The sequence below is a fragment of the Caretta caretta genome, chromosome 18, assembly GCF_965140235.1.
Source record: "Caretta caretta isolate rCarCar2 chromosome 18, rCarCar1.hap1, whole genome shotgun sequence".
Taxonomy (NCBI): Eukaryota; Metazoa; Chordata; order Testudines; family Cheloniidae; genus Caretta; species Caretta caretta.
In genome coordinates, this window is record NC_134223.1 from 14,039,713 (window position 1) to 14,053,780 (window position 14,068).

General features: G+C 41.3%; 1 protein-coding gene across 4 annotated transcripts in view; it reads left to right on the forward strand.

Moving 5' to 3' along the window:
- Window positions 1–14,068, forward strand: part of RERE (arginine-glutamic acid dipeptide repeats) — a 401,076-nt gene that overhangs the window by 206,795 nt on the left and 180,213 nt on the right. For all 4 annotated transcript variants that reach the window (XM_075121005.1, XM_075121006.1, XM_075121004.1 and 1 more), the window contains exon 4: window positions 13,890–13,995. In XM_075121005.1, coding sequence (XP_074977106.1) covers window positions 13,890–13,995 — 106 coding nt within the window. The remainder of the gene's footprint in view (window positions 1–13,889; window positions 13,996–14,068) is intronic.

Below are 14,068 nucleotides of genomic sequence, written 5' to 3' on the forward strand. Positions count from 1 at the left end.
AAAATACTCTTCTTTGACATTTTCTTTTTATCTCCCCTTACTTGTTTGTTATACCTACATACTTCCCATAGAGTCAATACATTTCCTTGAGACTGTGCTATTTGAAGAAAATAAGCTGTAATTGTACATGTAGATGTACTGAGACACAATGCTATATAAGAGATAGGTAATGTTGTTTTATTACCTGGCTGTAGCGTCAAACGAGTAAGAGGGTCTTTCTGTAGCTAATGGTCAACAGAGCTCGCTCTTCATCTGAAGTAGTGGAGGCCTGTATCTTAGGAACTAAAAAACTAGTGTTCTAGTTCCATCTCTGCAAGAATTGGGTATGTGTGTCATGGAGAGTGAGTAGTTCAGATGGCAGTTATAGTCCCATTTTAAGACTGATTTTGATTCTCTTTGTAACCCGAAAATAAAGAAAAATCCTCATGCGTTCAAATGTGTAGGCTTAAGGCAACAGTAACAGCAACAGTAACAGTTGTATAATGTGTGCATGCATGTATAGGTTGACATTTTCAAAGCAGTGTATGGGATTGGCACACCTTTTATGATGATTTAAGCTGGAACCAGTTCTGCACAAACTAACACACACTTCGTATATAATACACATGTGTATCTGAACAGCAGTGGTTTAAATCCTATTGAAATTCAGATGTAGAATTTTTACACTTAGTGTAATTCTCATCAAACTAAGGGCATATCTACATTGCCCTGTAGTTTGGGCTATGGGGGCATGAATTGCTGTGTCAGCGAAGTGCTGCGCAGTAAGTCTCCTGTGTGGATGCTGTGGATGAGAACTTAAAGGTCCCCAGGTCCTCTTCAAACAGTACTACTAGGGACCTTTGAGTTTGTGCCTGCCACGTCCACGCAAGGGAATTACAGTGCAGGATTTCGGGGCATGCTGCTGTTCACATTCCCATAGTCCAAACTGCAGGCAGCATGGCCATGCCCCAAGGAATCTCCATGTCTTGTATGTGTAGATAGAAAAATGGTCTTTTAACTATATAACCATGCTTACGTAATCTTTAGGAATAGTATGCTCCCAGAGATTTGTCTGTGCGTCTTTCTATGTAGAGAAGTATAAACGTTTGGATTTTGTGGGGGAGAAAAAGGCAAATACAATATTTGGTAGATTTCTAAGAGTTAACGACAAACAAGGCCATGGATTAATTTGCACCATACTGAAGTGGCTTCATGAATTCGAGAAGCAGTTTCATCTATTCAAGTTGTATGGAGAGGGGGTAGAGAGAATTTTTTGCTGTAAACAATCACAAAATGTCAAGAGGGAGACGTGAAAAAATCCTATATTGTTTTGTCAATAAATTATTATTTCTCCTACATAGATCACAGAAATAGGACTTTACTCTGGAAGCAGCAATATTTGATACCCCAAGCAGCTTATTCCTAGCTCAGCTCACACTTCACTGAATACGCTGATCGATTATCCGCGGCTTAACCAAGCCTTCTCATTTCCTGCCTTCCATTACAGTGCTCAATCAAGCTCACGGTTCTTTGTGGCCTGGCTTGTGCACTGAGATAAGCCATCAAGGCATGTTTCGATTAGAAAAGCTCTTGTAGATGGAACAGTCATTAGATAACACTAACAGGTTTAAAGGTTGCAGTCTTTGTGTTGGTTCAGGTTAAGAGGACAGGAGCCAAAAGGCAGCCTTCTTGAGTTGTTCCATTTGAGGTGCAGGGAAGCTTCGATAGCATAGTGCCATATTTCACACTCTTACTAACCTAGTTAATGTCGGTCTTCCTTGCTGAATCTGAGCACACTAATTTTTTTGGCAATATTACTATGTTTAGTAGCAATCATTTGCATCACCGCTCATGTTCATATCGAATTGATGATGAACAAGATTAATTTCTAAGTAAATATGCTGACTATTCTCACATGTTTCAGTTCTAAAGATGACCTTTATGTTGCCAAGATGGGTTTTGGTTTATAAACAGCTGTTTGGTATTTTCATAATTTAGTCAAGAAATCAAGAGTACAGAAAGTGCTGTCCTGAGGGTGCAGTTGTGTGACCTTGAGGAAGCCTGGAACCAAGACTTTCAACCTAAAACAGGAAGAAAATACATGCCTGCCACAATCTCTTCACCTTCTGATTTTGATTTTTTTCCAGAGGGTTAATAGAAGTATTCCTGGTTTTCATTTGAAAGTAAGCAAGTACTGAAGTAATTTCTCCTACAGCAGGAGACAAAATGTTGGTAGCAATTCTACACACAGGAAAAAAAATCAATCAGTGAAGCAAGCAAAATCTCCTGCCCTTTGATTAAAGACAGGTCCGTTCTGTGTTGTTAAACATAATTGGAACTGTTCCCTGGAACAAAAAATGATTCCATTTCAGAGACAAACATTGTTCAAAAGATTGTTAATACATTCAAATAATCCACAATAATAAAAGATAATGTCAATTTAAAGACTAGTTTTGTGGGTCAGAGCGTCTGCACATGGCAGCATGTAAAGTGTTTCTTTTAAAGGGGAGGTTATTTTAAAATATTTAAGTTAATGTATTAAGATCTCTTACCCTAGAATTTATCAGCTGATCTTTTTGTGTAAAGGATTTCGGTTCTGAATAGGAATTTTAAAGGAAGGAGAGATTTTCCTTTTCCTTGTTTTCCACCTTCCTGTTTGCCACTTTGAAATAGCTACTGCTCACTGAATCCGGCATGTCCATCTGTCATCTCCAATGTACTGGATATTGCTTCCAAAGCTACTTGTGATTTAACATAGTAACTAAATAGGGCAAGTAATGAGAGAAACTGCTTAAACCACTTGGAGAGGATCTGTGGGACATCTGTGACCATTTGCACAATTTGTTAATCATAACCCTGGGAAGATATTCTGACCCTGTGAAAGCTTGACAAGAGATTTGAATATTAATGTGCAATAGCTAGGTTTTTAAAAACGTGTATGTTAAGAAAGAGGCTCGCTACTTTTGATTTGTCAAATGAATTTAATTGAACCCAAAAGATACCTGTGCCACTTTTATAGACTATTTGGAATTGTAGTTCGTACTCCAGAATAAAGGGATAATTTATTTCACGTGGAAATGGATGAAGTGTTTGTGTTGCAAATGGGTTGCTAACAGTAACATGTTTTATTTACAAGCCAGATATAGTCTTATTTTCAGTATCTGTGGTTGGAAAAACCTACATGCTCTTTTATTCTGAAATATTCCAGCAGTAGTTGACACAGTTTTTATTCAGTGGAAGAGAGAAGCTAAAGGGGAAAGAGAACCTTCTAAATTCAATAAAATGAAACTTAAAAATAGTTGCCATTCTGAGGATGCATGCTAGTTCTGAATTTCATAAATATCTGCCTGTCTGTAGCTTTTGTATGAATGTCTTTAAAAGATCTATATAACACTTAGTTAACAAGAGGACGTTTGTTCTGGTGGGCACACACGGGTCCTTTTAAAAAAAAAAAAAAAAAAAGGCTGTCACAAAAGTTGGCATCTTGAGACATCGTGGTACAATCTACTCTGAAACTGACTATAGTTTGACTTGGAAACTTGGCACGCAGTACAGTAGGTCTAGGAATTTTGTTGCAAAGACTGATATAATTGTAAGGAACAAGATTCTCATAGACATTTTATATTTTCAGTGAGATTGGAAGATAAGATTTTTAAAAAATGCCCTGCTGGAGAGTAGATATTCAGAACAATTTTCAAGAGTATGCTTTTAAATGAATTGGACAAAAAGCGCAATCACTGTAACAAGAGACCTTAAAGGGTAGCTCTGATTTGAAAAATACCTTTTGATATTGGTGGAGCAAAGATTGCAGCAAATTAGTATGTCAGCATATTTTAGTTGCATCATCTGTCTAGGGATTTATATATAACTAGTTATTTGCACACCTCGATTGTAAACAGCAACATGTTTTGTTGTTGCTGCATTCTGCTTGCAGCCATTGTCCTGCCATATAGGTGCACTGAATGATGAAAAAGAAGTAACAAGTCAGCATTCTGGAGTAAATGTTGCCCATCCATTTTGAAACATGGTGTCTGTACATTCAGTTCTCACTGGCTGACGGGTTAGTCAGCTGGCAGAGTTTCTACCCTGTTCTTTCTTTTAAATTGCATTTCAAGTGCCTGTTTTTACTGCAGTAACTTTCCTTTTAGGGGTGCAAAGCAAAGGAAATTGGTGCTTTGTTTCCATACCCCAAAAGATGTCTGCAAATATGCGATTATCCACAGAACTTTGAAACTCTGGTTATGCAATCAAATATTTAATTCCACCTTCTTCCCCATCCCAGTTACGAAGTTCTAAAAGTGTATTATTCCTGCCTCTGAGCTTCATAGAAAGGGTACAGACAGAGAATAAAACTTTTTTCTATGGTATAAAAGCCCCTTTAATGTCCCCCCCCCCCCTTCTTATTTGCCTCTTCAGGACTATAACTGGAACTATCAATCTAAAGCAGTCAGTACTGTTCCTGAAATCGCGTGGCAGGGTTCAGTGTAGGGTGACTTTTTGTTCAATTAACCCTATCAGTGTCCTTTGAAGACACCATCCTTTAAAAAAAAAAAGGTAAAACAATATTTAATTACTTTAAGGGGATAACCCCACAGTAACCTGTGCTCATGATTGTGCTCTCCTTTGGTAGGCATCATTCCTTCCTCGAACTAATTTTAAAAGTTTCATTGTTAGCTTTACAATCACGCCACCTCCCTTAAATACATATATGCATAATTTTGATTTTCAGGTCTGGGTTACTCTCATCAGTAAAAGGGCGAGATTCATTGAGATCATCTTGAGTAACCTCATTATGCATTAATTAGAAGCCCCATGCCTTCAGCCCAAGAAATGCATGTTTAAACGACTCATTTATTTATTTTAAGGGAATGTTTCCTCACATGTTACACTGTCTGAAATACAGGCCCTGCACTGATCAGTTAACTTGGCAGTGTAGTGGTCTTCTAATTTTGTAACAGGTGGGCTCCTTTGTTGGATTCATTTTCAAATATTTCATAGGTACGTGGCTACAGCAACATGGTAAATGTATTCTGAGGTCGGGCCACTACCATGTAAACTCTGTGTTAGGTGCCTTTATGTAAAAGGGAAACCTAAATAAATCTTGCTACTCAGTCCACAGCTGCAACACCGCCCTCCCTCCCCTCCCCCCTGGTACTGTGAAATAATTTCCGTTTTTATTAATATTGCAAAACCAACAAGAAGAAAAATTAAAAGGTACAATCAAGGCTTTCAATTTAGGGGGTTAATTTTTTTCTTTAAATCAAGTCCACTGAGTCAGTTCACCTTTTTCAGAGTCTCTTCAAATGCTGCATCAATGGGGTTGGAGATTTCTACCTCCTGTGTGTAATTCTTGCTGACCTGGATCTCTGTGCCACCTTTTGTTGAAACTGATGAGTTACGTGAAACTGGCAAGGGGATGCAATGCAGACATACATTTGTTTTATTAAATTTGGAGGTGTGGATTGTAGGGAAAAGATAAAACCTAATAAAAAAGAGACTAGTGAGCCTGGGGTGAAAAGAACACCAGTAGATAGGTATTGGCAAGTATTTCCCAGTTTAAACGGAACTGGAATATCTGCTCGCTTGTGTTACTGTGTTAGGGTTGCCACGGGCACTCAGTATGAAGCCAAATATTTAAGACTTCTGGCTTTCTATGGGTAAAAAGACTGCCAAAATTAATTGCTGTCTAAATGGGCATTTCTCCTTTCACTAGTCTCTACCCAAATCTCTATCATTTTTTTTAGTTCTGCTGCTCGTCATTTGCAAATTAGAAGGTGAAGTAAGATGAGCCCAGGGAGTGGGCAGACTGTGAGCAACGGGAATAAGGCTTTACATGAAACCATGGATTTGCTGAAAAATAACTGTTTTTTTTCTACCAAAATAACAGACAAAGAGCAACATGCCTTAAAATAAGGTATATTTATATGGTACTTTGACCTTCTAATAGCACCCTCTCATAGACTTTAAGGCCAGAAGGGGCCATTATAATTATCTAGTCTGTCCTCCTGCACATTGCAGGCCACAGAACCTCACCCATCCACTTCTGTAATAGACCTGTAACCTCTGGCTGAGTTACTGACGTCCTCACATCATGATGTAAAGATTTAGCATTACAGAGACTACACCATTGACACTCGTTTAAACCGGCAAGTGACCCGTGTCCAATGCTGCATGCATGGATGTTGGGGTTCTTTATAGATATTAATGAATTAACCCTCAACACCCTTGCTAGAGAAGGAAGTACTATCGACTCTATTTTATGGATCAGAGAATTGAGGGACAGAGAGATGTTAAGTGATCTGCCCATGGTTGTACAGGCGGTCCATTGCACAAACTGGAAAGGAGACCAAATCTCCTAGTTCTCTCCTTTAGCCACAAGTCTGTCTTTAACTTGATAGAGTATAGTGGACTTTTAAGAAATTATATTAAAAAAAAAAAATGTGGCCTCTCCATATCGCCACTTGTGGGATGCCTCCTCCTGCAGTGCTGCTAAGCGTCAGTTTCCCAGGAAAGCAGTGCCCTTCGGGATTGCAGCAATGTCCCCTCATGGCACTGAATGGTCAGAGCTGAGGTTATATGAGGCCATACACTCCACTACTTTATCTTCTTCCTTTCCATGGCGGGCTTTGCCGTTGCCTGGAAAATTGTGTGTGTGTGGTGTAGGGTTTTTTGCCCAAAACTCTCCTGTTGATTTCCTGTTACAGTTCAAACTCTTAATAGTTTAGCTACATTTTAGAAGAGTAATTGTAGGTAGTCACAGTTCACATTCCTGGTCCGCCTCTCGTGTTTTGTTTTGGACATCCCATCCCATCCCATCCAAAAGATAACAAATACTAGGTTTAAATTGCATATTTCATGCCCCTCCATCTCCCTGGATGCACATACGGCTGTCTCCTGTGCCTTGGGGAAAGCTATTTGTTAGTGGTGGTTCATCCTGGTGGTCCAGTTTCGGCACAAAAGTACAAGCACCCTTGACTCCAAGCCTTCCTCTTGAGGGAGGCCTATGAGCCAGGAAGTCCCCAGATCCATCCTTTGTTTGGGGTCCTGTTCCTGTCTGGGAAGTGAGGGGATAGAGAGCAGAAGTCATCGGTGCCAGAACTACCACCTACCTTGGGTACCAGTTAAAAGAAAAACGCACTGCCACTTCCAGAATGGAAGTGCCCTGGAATGGGAACCAGGCTCCTGTCAATCTGGTGATGCTGAGGTGCCAGAAACTTAGATGGTGCCACTTTCCAGATAGGAATTAGCTGGTATGATTTCCTTGGGGCCACAGTCCATCTGTACATGGGAAGCCTTCAGCTAATTGGTGTCAAACTCTCCTTGGATCTAGCATCTTGTTGATACTCAGCATTCGAGTACTCAGTTCTGCTTTTCTGTCCCTCAAGCATAAGGGTAAGAGGATGCTGAGTTTGGTTGGTTCCTTGCACTGGGGGACTTGGTGTTGTCAGAGAGGAGGAAGGATAAATGTTGCTGTGGCTACCTGGCATGGATGGGCAGATCAGAGATCTTGGTTCTCGCTTACTTGCTGCCACACTTGCCTCCAGCTCTTCCTGTAATACCAGACTCATAGACTTTAAGGTCAGAATGGAGCTTTGTGATCATCTAGTCTGACTTCCTGCATATTGCATGCCACAGAACCTCACCCGCTCCTGCAATAGACACCTAACCTCTGGCTGAGTTACTGAAGTCTTCAAATCATGGTTTAAAGACTTCAAGTTACATAGAATCCACCATTTACACTAGTTTCAACCTGCAAGTGATCTGTGCCCCATGCTGCAGAGGAAGGAGTCCTCCTTCCCCCTGAGGTGGGGGAGGGGTCTCTCCCAATCTGATCCATGGCAAAATTCCTTCCCGACTCCAAATATGGTGATTAGGTGGACTCTGACCATGTGGGTAAGACCCGCCAGGCAGATACCTGGGAAAGAATTCTCTGTAGTAACTGAGCCCTCCCCATCTAGTCTCCTGTCTCCAGCAGTTGAGGATTTGTGTTCCTGGCAGTTGCCGATGTACCACATGCCATTGTAGGCATCCCATCATCCCCTCCATAAACTTACCAAACTCGGTTTCAAAAGCCAGTTAGGCTTTTTTTCCCCCTTGGAAGGCTGTTCCAGAACTTCACTCCCCTGATGGTTAGAAACCCTCTGATGTATTTATAGAGAGCAATCCTATCTCCCCTCAGCCTTCTTTTGGTTAGGCTAAAGAAGCCAAGCTCTTTGAGTCTCCTCTCATAAGGTAGGTTTTCCATTCCTTGGAGCCTCCCAGTAGTCCCTCTCTGCACCTGTACCAGTTTGAATGAATCTTTCATGAACATGGGAGATCAGAATTGCTCACAGTATTCCAGATGAAATCTCACTAGTACCTTGTGTAATGGTACTAACACTTCCCTGTCTCTACTGGAAATACCTTGCCTGATGCGTCCTAGGACTGCATTAGCCTTTTTCACAGCTGCATCACATTGACCGCTCATAGTTATCCTGTGACCAATGAATACAGCCAGATCTTTCTCCTCCTCTGTCACTTCCAACTGATGTGTCCCTAGCTTAGAACAGAAATTCTTGTTGTTAATCCTAAATGCATGACTTTGCAGTATTAAATTTCATCCCATTTCTATTACTCTAGTTTACAAAGTCATCCAGATCTTCTTGTATGATATTTCGGTCTGCCTCGGTATTGGCTATTTACCAATGTCATTTGCAAATTTTATTAGTGCACTCTCACTTTTTGTGCTGAAGTCAGTAATACAACTGTTAAATAAAATTGTTCACAAGACTAATCTGAGGCACTCCACTAGTAACCTTCCTCCAGCCTGACCGTTCTTTTTTCAGTATGACTTATTGTAGTTGCCCCTTTATTAACAAGTTTCTTATCCACCTTTCAGTTCTCCTATTAATCCCCATCTTCTCCGATTTAACTAATACTTTCCAGTGTGGAACTGTATCAAATGCTTTGCTGAAATCCAGGTAAATTAGATCTTCTGCATTTCTGGCTGGTGAATCTTGCCCATATGCTCAGGGTTCAGCTGATTGCCATATTTGGGGTTGGGAAGGAATTTTCCTCCAGGGCAGACTGGAAGAAGCCCTGGAGGTTTTTTTGGCTTCCTCTGTAGCATGGGGCACGGGTCACTTGCTGGAGGATTCTCTGCTCCTTGAAGTCTTTAAACCATGATTTGAGGACTTCAATAAGCTCAGACATAGGTGAGAGGTTTATTGCAGGAGTGTGTGGGTGAGATTCTGTGGCCTGCATTGTGCAGGAGGTCAGACTAGACGATCATAATGGTCCCTTCTGACCTTAATATCTATGTATTTCCTTTGTCTAGAAAAATTCTCAAAAAAGGATTTCAGGCTGGTGTGGCACAATCTACCTTTTGTAAAACCAAGTTGTATTTTATCCCAGTTACCATTCACCTCTATGTCCTTCACTACTTTCTCTTTCAAAATTTGTTCCAAGACCTAGCATACAATTGAGGTCAAATGAACAGGCCTGTAGTTTCCTGAGTCATTTTTTTCCCTTTCTTAAAAACTATATTAGCAATTCTCCAGTCATAGGGTACGATCCCCAAGTTTACAGATTCATTAAAAATTCTTGCTATTGGTCTTGCAATTTCATGTGCCAGTTCCTTTAATATTCTTGTATAGAGATTATCCAGGCACCCCAATTTAGTCCCATTAAGCTTTTTGAGTTTGACTTTCACCTCGAATGTGGTAATTTCTTTCTCCATATCCTTGTTGTCATTAGCCATCCTGCCACTGCCCCTTAGTCTCATTAAAAACTGAAGCAAAGTATTTGTTTAGGTGTCCTTAGAACTTTGTCAAGCTCTCCATCTCTGGTGATGGTATGGCCCTCTCCAGGCTGACTCACTTCTGTCATTCACTAAGTTCCAGTTTTGTGCTGGCATGATCCAGTGGTGGTTCTCCTTCGGATCTGGAGGACGTAACTCCTGATTTGGACTCCCTGTCCCAGGTGCTGTCAGGATTGGCTTCTGCACCATCCAGGGGTGGCATTAGAGGCTTACCTGGGTAGCTGTTGTGACAAAGGGAATTGTAGCTTCTAGGCAGTGTTCACGAAGGGTTTTGCCATGGTGGCAGCATTCCTCGGGCATCAGGGAATATGTGTGTATGCATACTTGGACAATTAGCTGATTTATGCTTGCACTTGTCAAGACTTAGCGGGAATCCCTGGGTCACTACTTAAGTCATAGATAGCCAGAAGAAAATCTTTATACCCTTGCATCTGAGTTCTTCCGCTGAAGGCTTTTTCAACACTTGCCAAGTGAATTTTTTTGGATCTCATGGGCTGGCAGTAAATTGTGCTCTGAACATAGGAGACATGAAGGCACCTTCACTGTTGTCTTTGTTCGGGACTAAAGGACAGTGTACTGACAGGAGTCTTCTCCATCAGAAACCATCCTAGATGTCTCCATTCTAGGTTGGGTACTCACTCACAAGTGAAAACGTGGTGGCTGGAATCCATAAGAAGCCAAATTCCCTATCAAGTTCTAGAGCTGTGGGCCCTATGACAGGCTTTCATATCTGCTTTATCTTTATTCAGAGACCACATAGTTCAAATGATGATGGATGACACAACAGCAGTACTCTCTTAACAAACGGGGGTTGGGGGTTCTCTGATATTCATTGTGTTGGGAGGAGATGGTCCTCTGACACTTGTCTGACTCATTGGACTCATCCTGTGGCTCTTCTGCCTTGTTGGCAAAGAAAGCAGGTCCTTGGGCAAGTTAAGTTGCAGACTACATGAGCAGAGCTGTCTGTGAAGCAGTTGGATCATCTTGTCCAGGAGATGAGGATGTCTTTCCATAGATCTCTCTGAAGGAAGCAGAAGTACAGTGTCTTCTGTTTTGCTCCAGAGGAAAGATGGAGAAAAACCTGATGACAAATTTGCTTCTGTTGGACTAGAGCATAGATCTGATAAATACTTTCCCACTGATTTCATTACTTCCTTGGGTGATTAGGCAGGACAAGGTGCCTCATTCATTCTTGTCAATCCAGGTGGGGCTGGATGAGAGTAATACTTGGAACTCCTGGCACTCACGAGTACCATCACTAGAGAGTCTCCGTTCTAACCCATTCTACTCCTCAATCTGCAGTCTTTTCACCTCATGGCTTGGCTCCTGAGACACTGACTGTGTATGATCTAGTATGTTCTGCAAGAGCATGGATTGTCTTGCTGCAACCCAAGAAAAGCTTTCATGCTGAAGTGTTGTTTCCCCCAGATGGAAACAGTTTTCTCTGGGGGCAGCAAATAGCCTGTCTCCATTTTCTGCTCTTGTTTAATTGATTTTGAACTACATGTTATTCCCAAGATATCTTGTCTCAGGCTGGCCTTGTCCTCAATCAAAGAGCACTTACCTGCATTACCATCAAATGACAACTGTAAAATTGTCAGCCATCCGACTGTTGCAGGATCCCTCAAAGCAGTGTTTACTATCTCCACCGGTCTGAGAACCTGTCGCATGTGAGATCTCATTGGGGCTGAGACACAGTTAATGGAGGCACCTTTTGAATGCTCTGTCTTCTGCCTCTCTCACAACAGCATTTTAAATCGGTTAGATCTGCAAGAAAAGTGAGTTGCAGGCTTTGGGGGCTGTTCTCTTCCTCTGCAACCACATTCATGGTCTTCCACAGAGGAAAAAGTTCTCCTTTGTTCTATCCAAATTTTTTACCTAAAGTAGCATCTAGTGTTCCACTCAAAGCGGACCACTAATCTCCCCAAACTGCCTTCTTACCAGTGGGAAACTAGCCTACCTATCCTAGATATTCAGAGGACTTTGAGTTTTGATTTTGGATTGTCCTAAGGTATTTGGGAAATCAGTTTTTGCTTCCGCAATCAGTTTATACCTAACCAGATTAGGTGATGCATTGAAACATTATGCATTTTCTATGGTGTCAGTATCTCAGGTTGTTAGAGCTCACTCTGCCAGGGCCAAGATGGCATTGAGAGCCTACCTTCATAACATTATCATGGTAGAAATCTGTCGGCCTTCTACCTGAAGCTCTTTTCTCATGTTTACTCAGCACTATTCTCTTGACTGGGCATCTGTAGTGGTTTGGTTTGGGAGAGCAGTTTTGTAATCTTTCTTTAATTAAAAACCCTTATGCCGCCTCCTTGGGAGGTGTCACGCTCGCTAGACCCTACAAATGGGAACATGGAGAGGTCACCTCAAAGAAATTGTAGTTTTGTTCTTTGAGAGCATTGCTTCTGCATTTTCATGCTCCCCTGCATCTTTCCTCTTATCCTTGGAGTTCTACTCTCTGAAGGACATCGGCGTTTAGTGGAAGGAACTGAGGTGGTTAGAGACCATGTGGCCTCTTGTGACCTCCACGCTGAGCTTTCGGAGTTGTGAGGAGTGGTGGTGAGGACACAGGAAGCACTGCTTTCCTAGATTTCAGAGTAGCCTGTATCCGCAAAAAGAAAAGGAGTGCTCCTTTTCTTTTTGCTTCCTAGAGTTTCTAAAGATTTGCAGTGCATAGAGAGAGAGCACATTTCCCCAACTGGGAATATGCAGAGACAGCTCTTTCAAAGAACTGCAGTTACTGCTGGTAAGCTTTCTTTCCCCCAGTGCTTGCATGTAACTCATTATCATTAAGAGAATTTATACACTTTCATTCAGAGGAGAACAAAACCTTTAGACCCACAGTTACCCTTCCTGTCTATGAAATGTCTCGGAGATTTAAAAAGGGTGGGCCGACTTAAGGTACTTTCGGGGATAGTGATATTAGCCAGTGAACCTGGTACGTCAGGCAAGTCATTTATCTTTGACGTTATTTCTCTAAATCTTCAACAAAGTGTAGGTTCTTCTCTGAATCTTGGACACATTTTCATTGCAGTTTGTTTTTCTGAACTGTTTTCAAGTCAAAGTATTCAGCACATTGGTAGTAATAGTGTTTGTAGATCTTTTTTTTGACACAATGCTGCCACTAGCTGGCTCTTCTATGGTATTACATGTGTTTTTTTAACCAGAGGCTTAAAGAACAGTGTTTAATTGCAAGTTCTGCGTGTTTTTGATTAAATAAGAATAATACATTGTTATAACAGGCTAAAGGGGACTGGAGGGACAGCAAGAACTTTCTGACTAAACAATCCATAAATATTTTTAATCTAAATTTAAATATTTTGAGGGCGGTCTTATAACTGGTAGGAAAATTGCAATGTAAAAAATAAACATTCTGTGCTTGCAGTTGCCTCATTCTGAAGGAATGTTAATTTCCCTTTAGGCCTTCCTCTGTTTTCCTAAGTGTTCTGGAGTAGCAGCAAGAATTGGCTATTGAGGGATTCAGAGACACATTGAAGCAAAGATTCTATACATGTCATAATTTTCTTTATCTACAAATTATTCTCTTGGTGAGAGGGATTTACATTTTAACTTCTGGCTGAGAAGTTGGTAACTGTGGGTTAGATTCATAAACATGATGGTCAAAGCAATGTCTCACTGGGAAGGCTTGTGGGAAGTCTGCTGTCTAAAAATAGCCCCATTGGGTTTCTGTTCTTTTTGCTGCCAGGAAGGAGTTGATTGTAGCTCCTCTGTATCTGGCTAACATTACTTTGGATTTGTTCGAAGTTGATGGGTAAGAAGATTGCTTGAGTGCAGTGAGAGCCTAAGGATGCTGCTGACTCCCCACTTCCAGGTTTGGTGTTGGCTGGTCAAGCTAGTGCACCTAACGTTGCATGGAAATGGATGTCACTTGTTCTCTTTAGTCTTATTAAGGATGAAGGCCTCCTGTGCTACAAGTACCACTGCCCTTGGGGTTTGTTACGTTATGTGAATATTTTTCTACTTTTGATTCTCATGACCTCAGATTTTGTTCAGTGGTACTTAAGTTCTATGCTTTGGAAGATGTGTGTGGCAGCCATTATCTCAATTCCTTTTCAGTAATGCCTTAGACCTTCTCTTTCAGAGCAAACGGGACCATCTCCTTATGAATGTCAAATGGTACTATCGCCAGTCTGAAGTCCCAGATTCAGTCTATCAGCATTTGGTTCAGGACCGACACAACGAGAATGGTGAGTCATCCTCTGTAGGGTCAATCTTAACTTGCTTTTACGTGGTCATTTACTGGGGTCTAGGGGTGCTTAC